At 41.7% G+C, this 23,674-nt stretch overlaps 1 protein-coding gene across 8 annotated transcripts in view; it reads right to left on the reverse strand.

Moving 5' to 3' along the window:
* DLG2 (discs large MAGUK scaffold protein 2) overlaps positions 1-23,674 on the reverse strand; it is a gene marked incomplete at both ends in the record, with an annotated part of 916,537 nt that overhangs the window by 50,541 nt on the left and 842,322 nt on the right. For 7 of the 8 annotated variants that reach the window (XM_082494340.1, XM_082494344.1, XM_082494343.1 and 4 more), the window contains one exon: positions 5,557-5,733. The exons of the other annotated variant lie outside the window; for it this stretch is intronic. In XM_082494340.1, coding sequence (XP_082350466.1) covers positions 5,557-5,733 — 177 coding nt within the window. The remainder of the gene's footprint in view (positions 1-5,556; positions 5,734-23,674) is intronic. 8 annotated transcript variants of the gene reach the window in all.

Raw genomic sequence — 23,674 nt, forward strand, 5'->3', positions numbered from 1 at the left:
TGTCCGTCTTGAACTGGGGAGCCCAAAACTGGACACAGTATTCCAGTTGTGGCCTCACCAGTGCAGAGTAGAGGGGGAGAATGACCTCCCTCGACCTACTGGCCACACTCTTCCCTATGCAGCCCAGGATTCCATTGGCCTTTTTGGCAACAAGGGCACATTGCTGGGTCATGGATAATTTACTGTCTACCACAACCCCCAGATCCTTCTCCTCCGAGCTACTTCCCAGCAGGTCCGCCCCTAACCTACACTGGTGCCTAGCATTCTTCCTCCCCAGGTGCAGGACTTTGCCCTTGCCCTTGTTGAACCTCATTAGGTTCTTCTCTGCCCAGCTCTCCAGCCTGTCCAGGTCACGCTGGATGGCAGCACGGCCCTCTGGGGTGTCAGCCACCCCACCCAGTTTGGTATCATCAGGAAACTTGCTGAGGATACACTCCGTCCCCTCATCCAGGTCATTAATGAATATATTAAACAAAATTGGACCGAGTATTGACCCCTGGGGGACACCACTGGTTACAGGCCTCCAACTAGACTCTGTGCCGCTGATCACAACCCTCTGAGTTCTGTCCCGCAGCCAACTCTCAATCCACCTCACTGTCACCTCATCTAGCCCATACTTCCTCAGCTTCCTAATGAGGATGTTATGGGAGACAGTGTCAAAAGCCTTGCTAAAGTCAAGGTAGATGACATCCACGACTTTCCCCTCATCCAGCCAACCAGTTATAACATCATAGAAAGCTATCAGATTGGTCAAGCTTGATTTACCCTTGGTAAATCCATGTTGACCACTTCCAATAACTTCCTGTTCCTCAACGTGTTTGGAGATGACATCCAGAATGAGTCGCTCCATTACCTTCCCAGGGACAGAGGTTAGACTAACTGGTCTGTAGTTCCCTGGGTTCTCCTTCTTGCCTTTTTTGAAGATTGGAGTGATGTCAGCCTTCCTCCAGTCCTCAGGCACCTCTCCTGTTCTCCATGACCGTTCAAAGACGATGGAGAGTGGTCTAGCAATAACATCCGCCAGCTCTCTCAGCACTCGCAGGTGCATGCCATCAGGGCCCATGGACTTGTGAATGTCCAGCTTGGCCAAGTGGTCTCTGACACGGTCCTCCTCAACTGAGGGAAAATCTTCCTCTCTCCAGACCTTCCCCTTTGCCTTCAGAGTATGGGATTCATGAGGGACAGCTTTAGCAGTGAAGACCGAAGAAAAGAAGGCATTCAGTAACTCTGCCTTCTCTGTGTCCTCCACCACTAGGGCACCTGTCTCATTCACCAAATGCACATTGGTTTTATGCTTTTTGTTGAATCGCTTTAACTGATATGATTGTTTCCATGGGGAGGGGACCTTAGACATGGGCTGCTCAGCTTGCTGCTGCCCTTATGGGAAACTGAATTTGTTTTCTTTATCCGGACAGTAGGAAGGACCGTGAGGCAAATAAAAATTCTTGTGATCGGAAGCCCAGCACATGTAGAAATTCTAATCTATACATCTAAATGTAACAAGAATCTATATAAATCTAATTCTGTTGGTCATTCTAGTATAAAATAGTAATTTTTGATGACAGGGGAGCAATTCATATGCATAAACATATTACATAGGTTATACCACCGGCTGCTTGAGATGTTGGTACAGGACTGGTAGTTATATGCCCTCACCTTGGATACCCTTTGCAGCATAATAACTGTGCCCTTCTCTCACCTTAGGCAGAGCTTGGATAAATCTTTTTGGTGCATATGGAACCATATAATACATAATAACAACAGTTTATAATAGCAACTATTTGGTGACTGTTAAACCACAACTGAAGTAGTTTGCAGTCTCTTATGCTGAAGTCCTACTGTTCCCAACATCAATATGATACACTATCACAACACCTTTATAGCATTATATTTGGTTTCTACCCAACTGGCTGCTCAGTGCCACGGTTGAGAACAACAGCGGTAATCAGACAATAAATACATACTGACAAACAGACAAGACGTTTCTTTCAGATGTAGAAAGGATTGCAATGATATTTTAGAGCTGCAGGATGCCGAGCATCCAGTTTTTGTTAATCCCCACTGAGGTCATCGGCTCAACAGTTCTTGAGATTTGGTCCTTGCACGGATCAGTGGACCACCCTCATTTCTTTGTGCTGCCTCTGCCAGTAACCCTCCTCTAGCTGCAGCGCTACCCTCCAAAACTCCCTCTTAAAGCCTGACTTTACAATTTAACAATCAACAAGGCAACAAGTCCACACTTTGGCAGCAGCTCTGATCTAATGACAAATAGCTTTCAAACTCTATTTAATTTCTAAGAGGTAAAGTGTGTCACTGTATCCAATAACCTGGAGTGAATAATGAGTGGCAGCTCCCCTATAATTATAAATTATGATTTCTTCTGGTATATCATATATATTATAGAGGAGAAAAAGAGTATGGAGCCTTGATTTATCATTCAAAATTTCTCTTATCAGCTCATGCAAAAATGTCACTGTGTGAAGGGCTCTCCTGTAAAAAGACATTAAAAAAAAAAAGCAAAACTACTTGGAAAGCAATTACCATTACACAGCTCCTTAAAGAAGTAATATAATGTACTTGTTATGGCTTTTTGTGTATATATACATATATTTGTATACATATATATGTACACCAAAATAAGATTGAAGCAGTCATGGGCTTTCAGAACTATTCCGTAATGATTCCACTTATGAAAAATGCAGGAATTGTATATTAGCTGTTGCTGGACAGGAGCTAAGGTAGTAAAGCAGATAGCTAAAAGACTCACCCTGGCACTAATAATCCCTGGATCTGTAAAGCCTGACCTTGACCCAAAGTGCAAAAAAATATTACGGTCCCACAGGGTGGTGTTCCTGCATTGTATGCATAGGCAGGAGTCCAAGCACAACACCAAAACCAAACCCCACCAAACCAACCCCCTCAAAAACCCCCAAACCCTAAAGAAAAGGAATGAATGCGGGATTGAAAAGTACAGGACAAGTATAAAATCTCTTCAACCTACAACATCAAGGGAAGCTGAGCTTGCAGGACAAGTCACAGTCCAACAAATGGCTACAGATGCTCTTTTCCTCCTGTTCTATCACAGGGCATATTTTACTGCTAGATATTACATATGCCATATTACATACAATGTAACGCCTGTAGAAATAGTCCCATATAAACTATAAGAGATATAGCATCCTGTGTCAAACAGCGTGAATGAAGATTTCCATGCCATAGTTGCCTACATCTGGTCAAATGAATCCCAGGACTACTCTTAGATCAAGCCTCTCCTGGTCAATAACCCACACCTGCAGAGGAAATTCAACTCCGAATTAGTACATTCTATCAAGTATGATGAGCTTTATTCTGTGTAGCTCAGCCCTGTATGCACTGGTTGCTCATCCTCCCCTTGGGTGGTATAAATGACCACAGAAGATGCTCCCAAGAGCACATCAGTCTCACTGACTCTGAGGGATCATCTAGAATCGGCAGAAAGGAAATAATACTCACTTTTCAGTGCACTGGAAAAATAACCCTGTACAAGTGAAACCTTTTGGGAAATAATAGCAACCTCCCTCCACCCCAGCTCAGGTGTGCCACATCAGTACATTAATGCGGAAGGACAACCAGATGCCATTGATTTTTCCAGGCCTCTCAGATTCACTAGTGAAGAATCACGATGACAAGTGGAGAGCGTGGTAACTCTACCTGTATCTTTTCAAATTCAAGACTCTTATTTTTAGACTCTAACCAACCTATTTTAATCTTGCCTGTTTACTTCCCCCCCCCCCCCCCCTTTTTTCTCCCAGTGTTGCCAAAGCCAAATCTTTTTCCTCGGCTGTAGCATATGTCTGACCTTGACTAGAGAGTCTCTTTTTTTTGTCCTTCTTGAAAACATCGCTGTGCGGGTCACCCAATGAGCTTTAGGCGATCAGATACTCCTCAACTTACAGAAGATACAACTCCACATCTTAATCAGTTGCTTTACCCTTCTTTCCCCTATAGATATTTTGTTACGTATGACAGCTTTTTGTAGCTTTTCATAGCAGGTACCGCACCGCGGGTGAGCTTTGCGCACATACTTCCCTCAGTAATGACTGGGTAGACTGTCCTCTTTTCCCACGTGTGATCCAATCATGTCCTTACAACAGTATTTACTGTAGCAATTACTAGGAGGCAATAGTAGGCAGGGGGGTTGGACTAGATGATCTCCAGAGGTCCCTTCCAACCCTGACCATTCTCTGATTTTGTGATTCCTTTTTCAGCATCTAGAGACTAAATCTGTTTAATGGGAACATTTTTCCCATTGTAAAAATTATAATTTAGTTTTTATTTCTATGTATTATACAAATCCAAAATTGTTTTTCTCTGAAAATTCTGGTGTGGTTGCTATTCAAACATGGTCATGATTAGAGAAAATGAGGTCCTTGCAGGGCCCATGTCAACAAGGTATTTGATGGCCTTTCTGTTTACTTTTACATGATTTAGAACAAGGAGTACCATGAGCTCTATTAGCACCTGGGCCAACTCTCTTGAAACAGCAACAGGGGCTCTATAGAGCATCAGACATCCCATTTCCCCACTCTAAAAAATAGGTATGATCATTTTTATATTAATGCTAAAGCTGAAATTGCTGGGAATAGAGAGCTTATATGCAGTATGGGAGCATTGCCGCAAAAGAGAAATGTGATGTGGTTTGACAGATTTCATTTTCCTCCCACCCTTTCAGTTCTTGACCTTTCTACAGCAACTATCAACAGAGGCAGAAAGTAATACTGATTTGGGGGGTAGTTCTGATACTGTCAGAGACTTGTGGCCAATTTTACAGAAGCACCCAGGCAGAGTAAACAATACAAACAATGAGAGAGATTCAGATGTCTGTTCTGTCTCTGTCAGTCAGCATGAATCCACCACAGCTAAACAAAGGCTCAGATTCAGCTTGGAGAGCTGATCAAAGGTCCTTCATTTACATTATATGAAAGATTTACTGTGATATTGATTATCCATCAGTTTCCAGCCAGGCTGGAAAGATTAAATTACCAGATTTTGAAGCCAAAGAGGACCATTATATAATTTAGCATCATTTTTTACATCACACAGGCTGAGAAGTTTAATTCTATTACTCTCGCGAAAGAAAGACATACAGTCTTGATTTGAAAATGTCAAGACATTCATTACATCCCTCAGCAGTATGATGCAATGGCTAATCACCCTGACATTAAAACATGTGCTCTACTTCAAATTCAGAGCTAATTCCCAGACTTGGGTTCTGGTTCTTCCTTTTCCTGCCGAAGCTCTTTAGTACATGGTTCTCATTCCCCCTTCCGCCCTTTCTTTGTGAAGATACTAATCCACTACAATCGAGTCACCTTTTGAGTTTCTTTTCAGTGCAGTTAAACAGCCTGAGCTCTCACAGCAAAAATCGTATCTTCCAACTCTTGAAATAATAACTATGAGACTTTCCTCTGCTTTCCTTGTTTTTTTTTCAGTAGATTGATGCACCCTGTCTTTGGAATAAAATGGAACATTTTAACATCATGGCCAAGGAGGTAGGAAGGAGGAAGCAGCACTCACCTCCTCTTGCTGGGTATAACTCCCATCTCCTCACTGTCTCCCTCCAGGGTGACCCTCCTCGCCTGCCACCACTCATCGTCCGAGGCGTTGATGACGTGTAGGATGTCTCCGTACTTAAAACTGAGTCCTTGGCTTGGGAGGCCACTGTCTTTGCTCTTGTCATAGTCAAACATGGCTCTGTGAAAGGAAGTAAAAATATGAAGAAGCGGTAATTATTTCAGTCTTGGGAACATTTCTTTCTGAACAATTTGTCGTATTTTATGTTACAGCTAACCCTTGCTCCTTTCCAAAGGGAAAGGTCTTGTTCAGAGAAAGACTTTCCACTGGGAAGTTAATCTTTACAGAATCCTCCTTTTTTTTTTTTTTATAATAAGAGAAACTGAACAGTAAAGTATGGTATTTACTGTTTCACTTAATAAAGAACAATCGCCACATCAGAATATGTAGTAAATAAACCTGGTAGCCAGAAGCCCCCCTTGTCACCTGGCCAACAGCAGTTTGTGGCTGTTGAGCTTGTCCTTTTCTCACGCCCCCCTGTGCTCAGACAGGGGCTGTCTGGCAGACGGGGGTGCATTGGGAGGACTAAATGCAAAGCACCAAAACCGTGCTCAGGGTAACGCACTTTTAGGTGAATGGGCGCACCTATCTTAGCACCTAGTTCAGACCAGAAGTGAGCTTTCAAAAGGAATCTCTTGATTATGCCCACTCACAGTGCTTTGGTTCATGTCCCGGAGCTGTGTTAGGTTGCACAGATTGGATTCCTGCAATTTGAAACTAAACTGAAAGATGCCCTGACCAGAGTAGTGCTAGTCTGACACACACCCCTCCAGATGCACTCAGGGTGCACGCGGCACCGTGGCTTTCACTGCCCACGTCCAGTCCCCCTTGGGCTGCAGCACCGGCTCAAGCAGCCCTAGCTATTTCCTTTGATGTTGAAGGTGTTTTCCACCAGTTTGAAGTGGATCTCTACCTTGGGTATACGTATACAAAAATGTCCCATGTATAGGATGTGTATATTAATATAGGACATGTATATAAGTCTAGGGACTCCATAAGCACAAATTGAGAGCTACCTTGAAGGTACCTGGCTATCAAACTGTGGCTGGGCATAGTTCAGCATGAACTTACTGCCGAAGTATTCAGCCCAGATCCTGGGAAAGAACTTCAGCCTGCCCTGAGCTCTGTATTACCAAGCTACAGTGATACCAACTCTCAGCCTCGTCCAGTCCTATGCCTGGCACCCACACCAGCAGTCTTCAGGGTAGACACACTCCAGTTTCTCAGGGGAAGACCCTGCACATGGATCCCAGCAAGGCTGGACATGAGTGCGGGTCACTCATTGAAGTTACCTAGCTAAAAATCCAGATCTTGGTTTCTTACATGAAAAAATACATGGGAATATTTTTCCCATGTAAAATATTGTTTAAAGATCATGCCTGTCAAGAACTGATGTTTATTTCCTATAGGGACAATAATATTGTTATAATCCTGACTACAGAAATGTTAGATCAGTAAAATCCCAAGAGGTGTATAATAATTCCTACTCTTTTATTGTCAGAAATAAAGCCATGGCAATCTCTTCACTGGTAAACACTTCTGTGAGAAGGATTTGATGTAATTAATTGTTGTGCATTGTAGTGTAATTGCAAAGAATGATTATAGCAGCTTTATGAGTAGATTTAAAACACTCAAGGTTACTTCTCCTAATGAGGAGAACTTAAAAAAAAAGTTGTCAGAGTCGTAACTATGCAACAAAAATAATTTAAAAGCTCTCATAAGCACTCATTCTGCATGAAAGGTCTGGTTCAGGAGGAGGAAAAATGCTATTTGGAATATGTCTTCTCTTAAAGAGTTTACAGTCATGTACTAACATCTTTAGAAAAGCCCAGATAATTCCCGTCTTTGAGGATGAAGACAATAATTAATCCTGCTGAATTATACATAATCCGTGATTTTAGATATGCTTGTGCCTTTCTTGGTAAATGTTCTCAGACTGCATGTAACCTTTGGAAAATTTTAATGGATTAGCAGTGGAAATCCTTTAAAAACTTGGCTCTATCTTAGTAAAAATTTACGTTCATAAAGTATTCTTATCAGTAGCAGGTCATCTGCTGCCTGTGCTTTCTGTGAAGACATCTGATGAAGAAGCATATACATCCAAAAGCAGCTAAGTATCATCAGTCACCTCTTCTTAACCAATTAATGACACCCGATCTCTGGAGAAATGGCAACGCACACACAAACAGGCATACAACATACCATCCTGTTGGTATTGCCCTTATCAGCATGCAGTGGTCTGAGTTTTATTGTATTGAGCATCCGTTGTCTTAAAAATTCACCAAATAATTGTGTACCTTGCTCTGGAAGCCTATCAACATCTCGAAACCCTGACCATGCAGTTGGCAACCATGCTAAATACTGGGCAGATGCGATACAATCCTGAATCCACGCATAATTAAATTACTCAAAGCAAATGACAGTATCCCCTGTTGCAGAGAATGTGCAAGACTATCACACCCCAGATGTAAAACACATGCGAAACTGGAAATGCTCCGTATTTGGCAAGTTCTAAGATGAAATGTGCATTTCAAAAGTGAAGTAGTATGAAGAAAGTAGGGCAGTGTTCTTCGTCCTTGAACAGACATTCGTACCTCAGAGCCCATGTATTAACTTAAAATCACTGACTGCCATCGTTCTAGCTGATGTTAACGATGAACGCAGATGGCAGTGTTTGCCACTGACTTTCTTTGATTGGAGTAATCATGTGCAATGCTAATTAAAATGAGATTACAGATCTCAGACAAGAGAATTTTTGAGCACACTTTTCATTGAGTGAAAGATTTTGTGGCTGCATGCTCTACAGCTGTTGATTACTCCATTAGTAAACGAAAATGATACAAGAGCTGACTTCACTGCTCTTTCCTAAACATTTCAAATTAAGAGCCAGGTTTCAATTGAGAACGTAGCTGTATTTAAGCTTACAACTTCTATAACATTGCTGGCTCTTTAACACATACTTGTACAAGTTGTCATTTGGCCCAGCTGGAAGCAAATCTTCACTCTAGGCACCTTTGTAGAAGTTAACATCACTACCTTGGGCAACAGAGACCTAGGCACACTCATCCTCACCGCCTCCTTTCAGTTCTCAGGCTGCAAGTACAATTTGGATCTCTCCGTGTCCAATTGCAAACTCCAGTTTTACTTATTTAAGGGGCTGCTATGTCATTCCTAATTTTCTACCTGATGAACAGTGCTCATTTCTGTTTGTGCTCAGTCTTGCAGATGTATATAAAAATAACACATCTGACCCTGTTGAGCGCCAACCGGAGTGATACAAAATGAATGCAGTCAGACCTCTCATTCGGTAAAGGAACTGGGCAGGGCAGACAGAAAAAGACGCATTTTTTTTTGCTTTGCTCTTTCATGCTTTTGGGCAGTGGCAGCCCAGTCTCACAGGATGCCACACTAAATCCTGCAAGCACTGAAACTTTCATCAGAGAGGAAAGTTCAGCTCTCAGCAAAGTGTATTTGATCTATGCAAGCTTCTTTACCTGGGTAACATACTAAGGTATGTTAGATATGTTAGATAAGTTCTACCATGCCATGCAGAGCATCAGAGGAAAAGCTAAAATGTAGTAGAATCTTTGCAGAATATTATGCAGAATATTGAAAGGCTGAGAGAGCTGGGACTCTTTAGCCTGGAGAAGAGAAGGCAGAGGGGAGACCTTATTATGGCGTACAAGTATCTAAAGGGTGGGTTGAAGGAGGATGGAGCCAGGCTCTTTTCAATGGTTCCAAGTGACAGGACGAGGGGTAACGGGCACAAGTTGGAACACAGGAAGTTCCGTTCAAATACACGGAAACACTTCTTTACGGTTCAGGTGACAGAGCACTGGCACAGGCTGCCCAGGGAGGGTGTGGAGTGCCCTTCTCTGGAGATTTTCAAGACGCGCCTGGATGCAGTCCTGAGTAATGTGCTCCAGGCAATCCTGCTTTGGCAGGGGAGTTAGACTAGATGATCTCTAGAGGTCCCTTCCAACTCTGAAACTCCGTGATTCCATGATTCCATGATTATGTGTTGAGGAGAGGACATAAGCAACCGAGTTCAGCAAGAGACCCATCCTCCCACAGAGCACCCATCACCCCTCTCTGAGAGATGAGCACCATGTTTTCCTTTCCGATAGAGAAGGACCGGCATGATCAGGACCTGACTGCCCCAACTCCCCCAGAGAAATACTCTTCCAAAATGAGATGTCTAAAAGAAACAGCAGAGAAGTGTTATTCAAACCAGCCAGAGGATTTAACCCGTGAAGCCATGCCACAGTGCCTCTCTCTGTGACGAGTTAGAGGTGTCTCCACACAAAACAAGCACACGTAGTGCAGGTACCGGGGAGCCTGCTCAGCAGAGCTAACGAGCTTTCTGAACTTGCTAACATGACTATATGTTTTCATATGGCCGAGTCTGCTTATTCACGGGTTACTCAGGCAGTTCTTCAAGGCACTGAGCCATAACTCATTTTAAGTGTCTTTTACTGAAGTTTTAAAGAATAATAATCTCAATAACCTCACAGCTTTCTAATGGCACTTATCTGACAGGCTTGGATACTAACAGCTTCTCCTTTTTTTCTCTGCAACTGACAAAAGTGCATTTTAAAGAGCAGTTCTTCTTCTTTCAGGTGCTTTATCTCCTCAGTTAGCTGCTTGCATCCACTGTTCAGCCCTTTTTGGATCACTTAGTACAGAACCAAGAGCTCAACAAGGCTTTCTCTATGGCACTGAGGGCTCTTTTTCCAGTCAGATGATTAAGTCTACTTTTGAACTGGGATAGTCAATTTTTAATAACAAAGGAATCAGTTTAAATTATTTAACTTTCATTTTAGAGCTGTCACCAGTGTTGCGATCACACCAGCATCAGAAAAATTCCTGTTCAGTGTCTTCACGACAGTCCATTTCACAAACAGGACCCCGGGTTACACAGGGTAGAGAACACGTTTTGAGGTTACATATATAGTGAGCCCAGTGATTACTCTGACATGTGGATAAAACACTGAAATAGGGAACGGAGCTTGCTACGAACTAATTAAACAGATGTGATGAAATCATGATTTGGCCATCTTAGTTCCCTCATAAGAAAAATAGCAATAGGAGTGGTTGTGATTATCAAAGGCCTAAAGGATACGCAGCAAATTTCCATTAGCACCTTTACATTTTTTTCCTCAATTCCTGGTTTTTCCATGGGTTTGGGAAAAATGTTTAGTATCTGCACAACGTTTTGACTGTGAAAAGTGCTATTCAAGTGTTAAGTATTGCTGCTGTCTTCTCGGTGAAAGCCTGCTGCTTGTAGAAAATTACGAAACACTGTTCTGAGAAGTGAAGCAGAAGGTGCAAACATTTAGAACAAGCTCAATATCAGAAATATTTAAGATGATGTGAGTCTTGTTTCCTTGACGTTATTCCAAACTTCAGGAGTGATCATTACACCAGGCTAATCCCAGCGGTGATTTGGACAGAACCTAACAGATTTTATTTTTGTGCTTGGGTGCTTCTTAATCATTTTTGGGAACCCACATCAGCGTAAAACATGAGACGAGCATTTCACAACAGCATCAAAATTCATTGCTCAAGAATTGTTTGAAATGAAAATACTGCCAAGTCCCAAGCTGTAATATACTGCCAAACATGCAGAGATGTCCGCATGGAAGTGAAGACCACTAAAACAGGGGCATTTTTTTCCCTCCACTTAGTGTAATACTTCAGCACTTGAGGTATATCCAAAAGCTAAGTTGCATTGCGCAGTAAATTGCTATTTCCAATGACACCTCTTCTTGCAGCTGGAGTAAGAAATGTTTGACGTAGGAGAAAATACATTAGCTTTAAGGAAATAGCAAATCAGTTCTTTGTGCAATCCCATATATTGCAGCCTACTGGCACCCACCATGCCTATATTGTTACAAGCATTTTAAGAAGGATAAATAGGGTACAGGAAGACTAAGTCATCTTGCTAAGCCTGTGGCAGAAAAGGGAATTTAACAGAGAAACCCAGCTTCCTCGACTAATGCTGTAAACACCATTTGTAAGTTAGTAGCATTCACGACCTTCCTGGCAAGGCAAGGGATATTGATGCATTTACAGCACAGCAGTATATTTTGCTGAATGCTCCTGGATGTTCAGGGCAAAACCCCGAAATCTTCAACTCCCATATCACTGCACTGTGGCCAGTAATCTCAATTTGATACAGTTCAGGTACGGCGTGGCAGCTTTATTTGCATCTCTGAAATTACTTTCTTCTGGCACAGATGGGATTTTGCACATAAATTTACAGACTGCTCTATGCCATTTACTTGATTATGAGATGACAACAACATTTAGCAAGAGAGATCTTCATCTTCTGTAAACAGTCCTAACTCTTCTGCAATCTGCCAGCATATCTGCATTTACACCACTTAAGAATAGTACTCTTTTCTCTGAAAATTTCCTTAGCAGAAATTCTCCGGCATCAGGCTTTATAGCATCACCATAAGGGAGAGATACTTCATTCTCCTTCTTCTCCACATCTATCCCACCTCCTGCCCTACTTGTTTTTTTTTTTTTGGTTTGTTTTTTTTTTTTTTTTACAGATGGTGAAATCCAGTGCACAGAGGTGTAAACATTAGCTGGGGTTTAGACAGTAATTCAGCATCAGAGTCAGAATAAGACCCCAAGTTTCATAGCTGTCTTTTCTGCACTCTCAGTAATAGATATATTTCCACCCACTTACAGGCTCAGCTTGAAGAAAACATGAGCAGAAAATGAAAGAGACCCCAGCGTAATTCATTGCTATAGCTACAACAGAGAGCACAGCAGCGCTGTGAGAGAAGCAGCCATTGCAAAACAATTAAGATGCTATTAAAAGGGTTAATTTTTTGCATAGTGGCATGTAAATAAACACTTTCACCTTCTCCTCCCAGCTTTGTCTCCATCTGGAGAAGCTGAACACGTAAATCCTATGCGTAGAGCATAGAAAAAAGTTGGTTTTCTTTGCGAGGCATGGGAAGCTCTGAGGTGCTGTTGTAACGACTGGAGGTTGCCAGAATAGCCCCTGTGCTATTGATGGGGATGGTCCAGTCCTACATTGGATGATCCAGTCCTACATTGTCACCTCCTCTGAAAGAGTGGGAGGGGACTGTTTTATTAGCTATTAATAGGAATATACCACAACAATGTGGTTTCAACAAAAAACATCTGAATGTTTGACTTGTTACCTACAACTCAAAGATACTGTGATTCCTTCACTCTCCTCTCCTCTCCTCTCCTCTCCTCTCCTCTCCTCTCCTCTCCTCTCCTCTCCTCTCCTCTCCTCTCCTCTCCTCTCCTCTCCTCTCCTCTCCTCTCCTCTCCTCTCCTCTCCTCTCCTCTCCTCTCCTCTCCTCTCCTCTCCTCTCCTCTCCTCTCCTCTCCTCTCCTCTCCTCTCCTCTCCTCTCCTCTCCTCTCCTCCTTTCCATAGTTTCTGTCTTAATGGTGTTGCACCTCTTTGGGAAGCTGACCCCCTCAACTTTAATTACTGCAGTTGGGCTGAGAGGGACAGTGTTAGCAGCATCTGTGTTATCAAATTCAGCCACGCCAGGTCATGGTTGCCATGTTCCCTTTGGAAGTTATCACAGGTCAGGGACCGTTCCCAGCAACAGTTTGGATGCACCTCCCTTTTATGGTGGAGAGAAGGATGTAAAAGAAGGGGTACGGGCTGTTGCGGTGGGCCATGGAGGATGCTCCCAGGCATGTGTAGTTTAGGGTGTTAGCACAGCTGACAGCACTTGCAGCGACCCCGAGGGAGTGGACCTGCCCCTAAGGCACCTTCACTATACCAAATTCCATCGCACATTTGAATCTGAGCCTTTTCCATTTGCTACCGCATTGCTTCTGTACTTCATTCAGCAATTTCTCCATTCAGTCCAAGTCATTCTTTATCATTTTGCTCCTAGTGGGAATTTGGCAGAGAGTTATGTCATGGGCTTCAATGAAAAAAGGATTGGAGACAGCAGTATTAGTTCCAGAAAAAATTCACTAAGAGGAAGGAGATATTTTCTTTATGATGTTTACATCAGGAAAGAGGACTGCCGTCTGTCCTCGGGGAATATTTTGTTCATTTTGCAGATCCAATCATGATTCTTAATGTCAGCTCCTATGAGCCAATGTTTATGTTGTTGATGGGCTTTTTCGGATCTTCAGCAAGTGCTCATGTTCTCTGCAGGAAATGGGTTCTTCTGTAGTGAAAAGATTTACATCAATATTTTCAGATTTAAGAGGGTAGATTTAGAATAGATATTAGGAAAAATTTTTTCACTCTGAGGGTGGTGAGGCACTGGGAGAAATTGCCCAGGGAAGCTGTGGCTGCCCCGTCCCTGGAGGCGTTCAAGGCCAGGCTGGATGGGGCTTTGAGCAACCTGGGCTGGTGGGAGGTGTCCCTGCCCATGGCAGGGGGTTGGAACTAGATGATCTTCAAGGTCCCTTCCAACCTAAACCATTCTATGATTCTATGATTCTATTGATCAATGAATGTACGTTGCACTTCCGTGGTCCTGCTATGCAGCAGCATACAAGGTCCTATGTTAAAGCCACAGACTCTCACAGCCTACAGTGAGGGAGGACTGACCACTTTAGTCTTTCAGCTGTGGACATGAACAGAACTCATATTACTCCCAGGTTTGCCTGGCTTTAAGCTCTTCCAGTAGGAATGGAAAGGTGGCTTGAGAATGTGAAGCTCTTTCATGTCTTCTCTTGTGTTGGCACATGGGAAATTCATTTCAGGGTACACCCACTTTTTGTTTCTTCGGTATTCTACAGGGCATAAAAGGGCCAAACAGAATTCCCCTTCTGCTTGCAAACAGCTGAAACCAGTATTGAGCTGTGAGCATGTGCTTCCACCCTTTCCATAATTTATTGACTAGGAAAAACTGGCTGCCAGTTTCATCTGTGAAAAACACAGAAGCTTTGAAATACATCTGCGTTGGACTCAACGTATTCCAGATTTGCAGCTTGGAGGTTTGCTTTAAAAAAAACGGGAGACTGCATTGGGTCAGAACACTAATTAGATTTAGCCTTAGGTATTTTCATGAACTCCAGAGAAGATCTGCAGTAGCATCTTGATTCTGCAGTGCTTCTTCAGTGTTCCTGAATTTGTGCGTGAAATTTCACAACAAAACCCTAAAATTGTGAGTGAGATTTGAATTTCACAGCAAACTGGAAAACTCAGACCAGGTTTCTTTTAAGTATTTTTTTTTTTAAAGAAATGGGATAATTTTTGACTGACGTTAAAATCATAGAATCGTTTAGGTTAGAGAAGACCTTTAAGATCATTGAGTCCAACCATCAACCTTGGTCCATCAAGGTCCAACCTTGACCTGGCCTGAGGATTATGCATCAAAATTATGTGAAATTTGCAAGTTCTGGGTTTTTTTTTTTTCTCCCCACACAGATGAAGTGAAGCTGCTGCTTGACAGCATTTCTGGTTTCTCTCTGAGGAATCTGTGCAGTTTCTCAGCACGGGTTCCTGTGTTGTGACATTTAAGATTATCCATATCCAGAAAGGAAAAGAAAAGTGACTGGCTGTCAAATCAGGGATACTTTAAACTACTGGGTAATTCACCTGAAATTGCAACCAGTGGGTTGCACAGTTTGACACAAGAGCCAAAGAGTCATTCTGCGATTCTTAGTTTTAAAGAAATAGTAATTTATTTACTGTCTGAGAATATTTATTTACACAGAATCACAGAATTTTCAGAGTTGGAAGGGACTCTAGAGATCATCTAGTCCAACTCCCCTGCCAAAGCAGGATTGCCTGGAGCACATTACTCAGGACTGCATCCAGGCGGGTCTTGAAAATCTCCAGAGAAGGGGATTCCACACCCTCCCTGGGCAGCCTGTGCCAGTGCTCTGTCACCTGAACCGTAAAGAAGTGTTTCCGTGTATTTGAACGGAACTTCCTGTGTTCTAACTTGTGCCCATTACCCCTCATCCTGTCACTGGGAACCACTGAAAAGAGCCTGGCTCCATCCTCCTTCAACCCACCCTTTAGATACTTGTACGCCATAATAAGGTCTCCCCTCAGCCTTCTCTTCTCCAGGCTAAAGAGTCCCAGCTCTCTCAGCCTTTCCTCATAAGGGAGATGCTCCAAGCCCTTCATCATCTTAGTTGCCCTTCGCTGGACTCGCTCCAGCAGTTCCCTGTCCCTCTTGAACTGGGGAGCCCAAAACTGGACACAGTATTCCAGTTGTGGCCTCACCAGTGCTTCACCAGTGCAGAGTAGAGGGGGAGAATGACCTCCCTCGACCTACTGGCCACACTCTTCCCTATGCAGCCCAGGATTCCATTGGCCTTTTTGGTGACAAGGGCACATTGCTGGGCCATGGATAATTTACTGTCTACTAGGACCCCCAGATCCTTCTCCTCCAAGCTACTTCCCAGCAGGTCCGCCCCTAACCTGTACTGGTGCCTAGCATTCTTCCTCCCCAGGTGCAGGACCTTGCCCTTGCCCTTGTTGAACCTCATTAGGTTCTTCTCTGCCCAGCTCTCCAGCCTGTCCAGGTCACGCTGGATGGCAGCACGGCCCTCTGGGGTGTCAGCCACCCCACCCAGTTTGGTATCATCAGCAATCTTGCTGAGGATACACTCTGTCCCCTCATCCAGGTCATTAATGAATATATTAAACAAAATTGGACCAAATATTGACCCCTGGGGGACACCACTGGTTACAAGCCTCCAACTAGACTCTGTGCCACTGATCACAACCCTCTGAGTTCTGTCCCGCAGCCAACTCTCAATCCACCTCACTGTCACCTCATCTAGCCCATACTTCCTCAGCTTCCTAAAGAGGATGTCATGGGAGACAGTGTCAAAAGCCTTGCTAAAGTCAAGGTAGATGACATCCACGACTTTCCCCTCATCCAGCCAACCAGTTATAACATCATAGAAAGCTATCAGATTGGTCAAGCATGATTTACCCTTGGTAAATCCATGTTGACCACTTCCAATAACTTCCTGTTCCTCAACGTGTTTGGAGATGACATCCAGGATCTTTTTCCCCCAGGGAAAATGAAATAGTAATAATAATAATAATAATAATAATAATAATAATAATAATAATAATAATAATAATAATAATAATAATAACAACAACAACAACAACAACAACAACAACCGCAACAATAATGATAATAAAATAAATCTTTTCTTTCAAAGATAATGAGACTTAAAGGGAATATTGTGACTGTGTAGCACAGCTTGTAACATGTATCTTCCTTCTAATATAGAATACACTGTAAAAAAGCACTGATTTTTTTTTTTTTCTTTAATAATTGGTCTATGATAGTTCTAAATATGACAACAGCTCCCAAGGATCTGCTTTGGGTAATTGGGTTTTTTAGGTCTCAGATACCCTGTAGCTTGCAATTGCTTTCTCTTAGACCTAATTATGACCTGTATCCGTTGGCAGCTTTTAAAATGACATTGTGGCCAGGCTGCCCACAGAATTCATTGTGCTTCCACTGGGTTATAATCAAAAGGAAATTTTCAGCACAGGAAAGAACCCCACTGATAACATAATTATTACTACCAGCCAGTTATATGATGGCTTCTTTGTTTTTTTTGGACAAGGATATTAGACATCTGGAGAACTGAAGTAAGAGAAAGCCTTCCTATGGAAAATGATCCACATTTATGATTTGTATAATTTGCACATAATGGTGACAAAAAGAGCGGTACGAGATGGACTAAACACAATGACTCTGGTACTGAAAAATACCCCACCAGCCAAAATTCAGAGAATTATGGCAGCAAAATGGAATACCACATATTTTTTTTTTTTTTTTCAGAAATCAACATGTAATACCAGAGCATTGTCAGCCAGAATATTCTTACTTCTGTGGAAGAAATGTAAGATGTGGGGAAGCCTACAGACTTTCCTAGCATGGAAGTGCTCTTTTGCTCATGTCATAATAAATCTGTTTATTCATTCCAACCTTTAGAGATTATTTTTGAAAAAGAATTGTTCTCCAGCTACTGAAAAAGTGTAGCTTTCTCCTAGCAAAACTAGGAGAAAGTATTAACGAGACAGAACCTCCGCTGCTCTTCCTTTAATGAGAGAGGGCAATTTGGAGAAGTCAAGATGTTTGTTTGCAACAGGTCTTTTTTAGTAATGGTTTCTGCTTGGTCTCAAATGTTTTTCTTTGACAATGAAAGAGTCAGAATTCGGATTTGCATTGTTATTGCTTCGACTGACTAGGTTCCTCTGATATAATGAGGTGTCACATGAATACAGGAACTACATCACGGAAAACCACGGAAAATTATTATGGAAATCAATTCTTCTGCCTAATGTGGAGAAATGTACTAAATCCATAAACTCTGCTGGATGCAAGTATTTGAGAAATCATAAAATCCTTTTGTCTGTAGGCCAAAATTTGAAGAGCTCATTAAGAGTTTACTCAATCAGTGGGAGGTTGCTGATAGAGTGAGTCCTTTGTGTTTTAGTGCAGACTTCAACAGAAAGCAATGCAATTAATTTTTGGTTTTGACTTTGTCTCTTTTAAAGCAGAAGGGTGATTTTGCAAAGATCCAAATGCTATCAAAGTCTAAAACTGTATTTTTATGGCACAAAGGTCAAGTGACTCTACAGAAGCTTTGGCGCATGAGGCCAAACATGAAATCTCTAAAGGCTTCAGAATTAAAAAGTGTAACTCTGTAGCAATCAATAGATACGGAACAATGCCGAAAGCCTGAGCTGAACTCAGATGAAATCTTCTAAACTGTAATGGAAATAATGCAGAAAGTTGTCTGAAAGAGCAGCATCTATGAGAAGAGATGTACTATTTGGTCAACCAGTTCTGTGGATTCCTTGATCTGTCAACCCTTACCTACCATAAAGAGGTTTATCCCACTAAGTTTTATTCCGTGATTGAGTTGAACCAAACCACCCTGGTAGATGATGTTTTCTATAAACCTCCATCTTCTGGAATCAAATGAATACTTCAACAGCTCAGTTTTCATTTGTGTCCCCTTCTCATGGAGAAAATCTTGAAAATAGGATAATAGAATATGCAAAAGCAGAAACAAATAAACAAAAAATGAAAATAAAAATAATAGTCTTTGATGTCAACTCCTCAAAACACTGTGATTGTTTCTTATTTTTAGTGGTTAACTTTGGTGATTTCACTGTGTCTGTGGTTGTCAATCCTTTTTAGAAATGGCATTTGAAGAAAAAAGTGCTGATCAACCACTATCACCAAAAATATTTAACAGCAGGAATATGTGTTTTAATATTTGTTAAGCAAAGTTGCAAGAGGATGATCCTAAACTTCTTAGCTTCTGTCGTTTAAACGCAAAATTAAGCCCATGCCGCTCTGAGCTCCTTGCGGCTCATCATTCGTTCCATTGCGCTATGCGCACCCTCCTTCCCTGGGGAGCCCCAGCTCTCACGCGCTCAAAAGCAGGATTAAAGGTAACATCAGAAGTTCCTGCATCCCATTTTTAAAGGTAAATTAAGCATATCTGAGCCCAGGTTTTGTTGACTTTCAATGAAGATCAGACTTTGAATTGCTAAGTCACTTTGAAATCGTTATTCTAAGCAGCTTTAAGATTGACAGAATTTGCCTTAAGCTGCTCTGAGGCTGACAAGATGAAGGTCGGGTATAGTAACAGAAGCGCTTTGATTCCTTGCTCTTGGATGGTGCTAGGACTGAGGATAAGCCATTTTTTTCCCTGTACCATGAACGAAGCTCAGAGTTTGGATGGATGGTTTTGTCCACAGTGACACTTCTTCGTTCTGTGTGTAATTCCTGATTTAAGCAAGGACGCTAAGCAACCGAACTGGGACCTTTCCGTTAATATCTTCATTTAAAATGAGTCTTGTGGCAATGAAAGGCCTAAAAATAAATCTTCCAGGAAGACTAGTTACGTACTTCTCTCTCCCCCACCATGAAAATTTTCTACCTATACTAGCTTAAGCTTATCTTGATTTTAAAATATTCCTGTGTCCTGCAGAAAAAAAAATCTGCCATGAACCCTTGCTTCTACTTAGCAATTAATTTTAGGTGGGAAATATTTATCAAAAGCCATGTCCTTAAGGTTAGGCAAAGTAATGATAGCAGTCTCTTGAGTCAGGCTCCTAAAAATAATTTTCTTTAGCATTTGAGTAATCTGACCAATTTCAAGCAGATTACATGTACTTAAAGTTATTCATTAAGACTTATCTGTGCCATAAGATATTGTATGTAGTAGAAAATAATTAATGGATGAAGTTGCTTTTCTAATATTGCTCATAGGTAAATATTTTCTATCAAATTTATTTTAAAAAAATTGACTGCACATTTCAGGATGTAAAACTCAGTTTGAAACCTCACATACTACTACCATTTCCTAAGCCTGAATCAAAAGATTGTGTCATGCTGGAAGCTGGAATGTGATAGACCTTAATGTTAGATTTGTGAGTGCAGGAAATACCAGGCTGAGGCAACAATGATAAAAATCTAGTTTATGTCTTCGGCACCTATAAATGAACAGTAAGTCCCTCCCTGGCTTAGAGGTTACACTGGAATCTTTCCTCTGTTTTTTAAAAACATTGAAGAATGTCCTTTGCAAAAATGTTTTGCAGCTGGGAAAGTTGTAGAAGAGATCAGTTTAACAAGTATGTTTTGTTCATCGTGGGCTGATCCAAAAAATTCCTCATTTTATGTTGGTGCTGACCTTGATGAGGTACTTGATGAGGCTGTCAAGAGAAGTGGTCGGTGCCCCAAGCGTGCCAGTGTTTCAGAGGCGTTTGGACAATGCCCTTAACAACATGCTTTAACTTTTGGTCAGCCCTGAATTGGTCAGGCAGTTGGACTAGGTGATTGTTGTAGGCCCCTTCCAACTGAAATTATTATAGTCTAGTCTAGTCTAGTCTATCCTATCCAGCTAAACTCTACTCTACTTTACTCTACTCTACTCTACTCTGAGGGAGGAAAAGCTTCTATAAGAACAACAAACCTTGTCAATAACAAGGAAGATGCATGAGGTCAACTCTCTTGCTTCCACTGTAGGAAGGAGGAGCAAATCCCACTCCCCCAGTAGAGAAACTCATAGAACATGTGACAAGAACTTTTCTGAAAATCCAGTCCTTGATATAACAGGCCATATAGGACTAAGGAACAGTGTTGGACCACATTCACATTTGAATTACTCAGTGATCACTTCATCATTAGTGGAGCTGCACTGAATGTGTGGGAGAGGGCAGAATCTCCCCAAGAGGATGGTGAGCATTGGGGCAGGTGGTGCAGAGAGGTTCTGCAGTCCTGGGGGATATTAAAAACTCAGCTGGACAAGGCCCGGAGCAACTTAATGTAATTTTGAAGTTGACTCTGCTTTGAGAGGGGTGTTGGACAAACAACCTCAGGATGGTCTCCTCCAAACTAAATTACCTATGATCGTATCTATTCAGAAGGACTGAGGTGTAAAATATGTTGAGACACAGGAGTTTCTCACAGACCGTATTTATCACTTTTGGGCATATTAAGAATTTTTGATATACATTCTGTATAAAATGAGAGTTGGACTTTGGTGTCAAGAGAGACGGCATTTTCTGCAGTGGGTTAAAATAATTCACTTTGCTTAAAAGTTCCTTGATGTGTGCAACTGAGGATGGTACAAAGATGCTCGAGCTACGTACAAGTTCAGATGATGTTCTCCAGAACTGTGCACCTGTACTAACTCAATCCTGAAAGCACTATAGTCAAGTTAAAGCTGTACCTCATCGCGGCTGATACAGCTGTACTGCAGCGATTTGGGAACCACAGTGTGTCTGGTAGCTCAGCCATCTTCAGGCAGTGTAGACACCCCTGCTGTGACTGTGGGCTTAGAGTAGAGAGGGCTTTCTTCTGTTCATATTTTGGGAAAAAAAATTAGGTGCGATGCAGAGATTATTAGAGGAATCTAAACTCCCTAGACAGTAAAGGAGAGTGCTAGGGACCGATGGGAAAGGAAAAATTCAGAGCATTTGCGCTAAATGAGAAAAATAGGCTGATTTAGGTGGTGTGAACGTTTCTGTTTCGATGTCCTGTTTCCCTACTTGTAAAATAAGACTACTTAAGGAAAGCACTGTGAAGTACTCAGAGAGTACGGTAAAGTGGCCATGTCAATGTCTGTGATGGGTAAATTAAACATAAAGGGTGAAATGTCTTTGATTTCAATAGAAGAAAACATCTATTGAAGCTACACATTTTGTCAGAAAAGCCTGCAGTGTAAATTACACTGTCATTTAGCTTCTGCTTATACAAAACCCGTGCCATTAAAATGAATCGAGTCTTACAGAATAGCAGAATAGAGACCCAAAAGCAAGTTCTTTTTTTTCAATTCTGACATCCCAGGGAGTCATGGAAAAACAAACAAGCAAAAAAGCGAACAAACAAATGTCTCTGACTGAAGAGATGTTTTTCTCTCACTTCTGTGGACAAGATTGTTTGAAATATTCATCAATGATATTTTTTTGCCTGGACCAATTCTTAGACTTTTTTAGTATTTCATAGCCTTATTTGCAAGCTGTAGGAACTTCATATTTGTTCACTTCCAACATGGAAACAGCAATGAAATTTGTTGGGTGATTTAAGGGCTGAGCAAGGATGCTCTCTTTGGAGAAGGCTGTGGTGTACAGCGGGGAGAGGATCAGACCATATGTGCCCTGTTCCTATATGTTCCTAAACATCTGCTACTAACCACTGTCACACTTGGCTAGATGCACCTTTCTTCTGAGCCAGTCACTTTTGTAGAGCAAAACAGATACAGAAGGTGAGAAACTCAGCTTGGCTGCACAACTTGCATTAGTGCCGACAGGAAAAAGGACATGGAAAATTTTCACTGTTTAAAAAACCGAACAAAGCAATCCAGATAAAAAAAAAAAAATCAAACACTTGAAATACCTGCAGGTGACAAATTATGAAAACTTGCAGCTTAAAGAAAATCAAATTGAACTCTTCAGTTTGCTGACAGTTTTTCCTGCCTGCATGTAGGTGATGACTCTCACCAGTCAGTCAGTGGGAGAAGAGGAATTCCCAGTGCCTGGGATCCTGCACAGGCAGCCCATGGCCAGCCAGACATCTCCGGGAGCTGATAAAACCCATAGGAGCTAGGGAGGGACAATTACTGTGGAGTTTCTATGTACTTGTCAATCCCAATGTTATATCAGAAAATTTTTGACCAGGGCTACTCTGTGTCTCTTTGATTGAGGGCTGCGTTTGATGATTAGAATTACTTCAGCAACCCGAAAGCTGCTATAGCACATGAAGTGCTGTGTTGCATTAAACAGCAATAAGTAGTGTAAATAGGAGTTTCAAATCACCTTTGCACACATGCCTTAACTTTGTAGATTGACCATACCACAGCACCTGCTTCCCAGATGTGGTGTCTTTAAATCATTTTACTACACCAATATCAAAACATTTCTCTTATGTTCAGCTCTACCATTCCTACCTCTGGTTTTATAAGACCAAACTCATTTAGGTTGTTTAACACAACTTGTGACTAGCAGTGAAAATGCCATCTTTTTAATAGTTTTCCTTCTGTCTCTGTCTCATTAACTTAGCATTTCCCATCAAACATCAGCCAAAGAAATATCTGTTTCTCTAACAAAGTCTGAAATATTTCTTTTCCATAGCTGTGATTTATCACTGCAGTTCTGTCATTAAGCTCTGTAAAGTGAACCAAGTTAATGGAAAGACTCTAAACAGAGCAAGCTTTTATTCCGATGAAAAACTTTCAGCTTTTCTACATAAACAAGCAAGTCAGTACAAGATACTATGTGATGAAATAAATATAAATGAAGAAAAACACCCTTAAAAATAGACTGTATAAAACAATTTATCTTCAAAGATTCCTTGGCCTTATGATCTCAAAATCTCTATGTTAAAATCCTTATCTGAAGTTAAGAGCAAGAGCTTCTCTTCCTTTAAATGACAGATATTTAAAGGAATATCTTCTTTACCAGAAAGCCATTCATTAAGCAAACCCTCATTGCAGCAGCATGCGACTGCCTCTGAGGGATAATTTCATAAAATCTTCCCAAGTATCCCGCATAGCAAGGCCACATTTGAAAGTCTCTGTATCTCCTGCAGCTGT

This window comes from Vanellus vanellus, assembly GCF_965231255.1.
Source record: "Vanellus vanellus genome assembly, chromosome: 1".
Lineage (NCBI taxonomy): Eukaryota > Metazoa > Chordata > Aves > Charadriiformes > Charadriidae > Vanellus > Vanellus vanellus.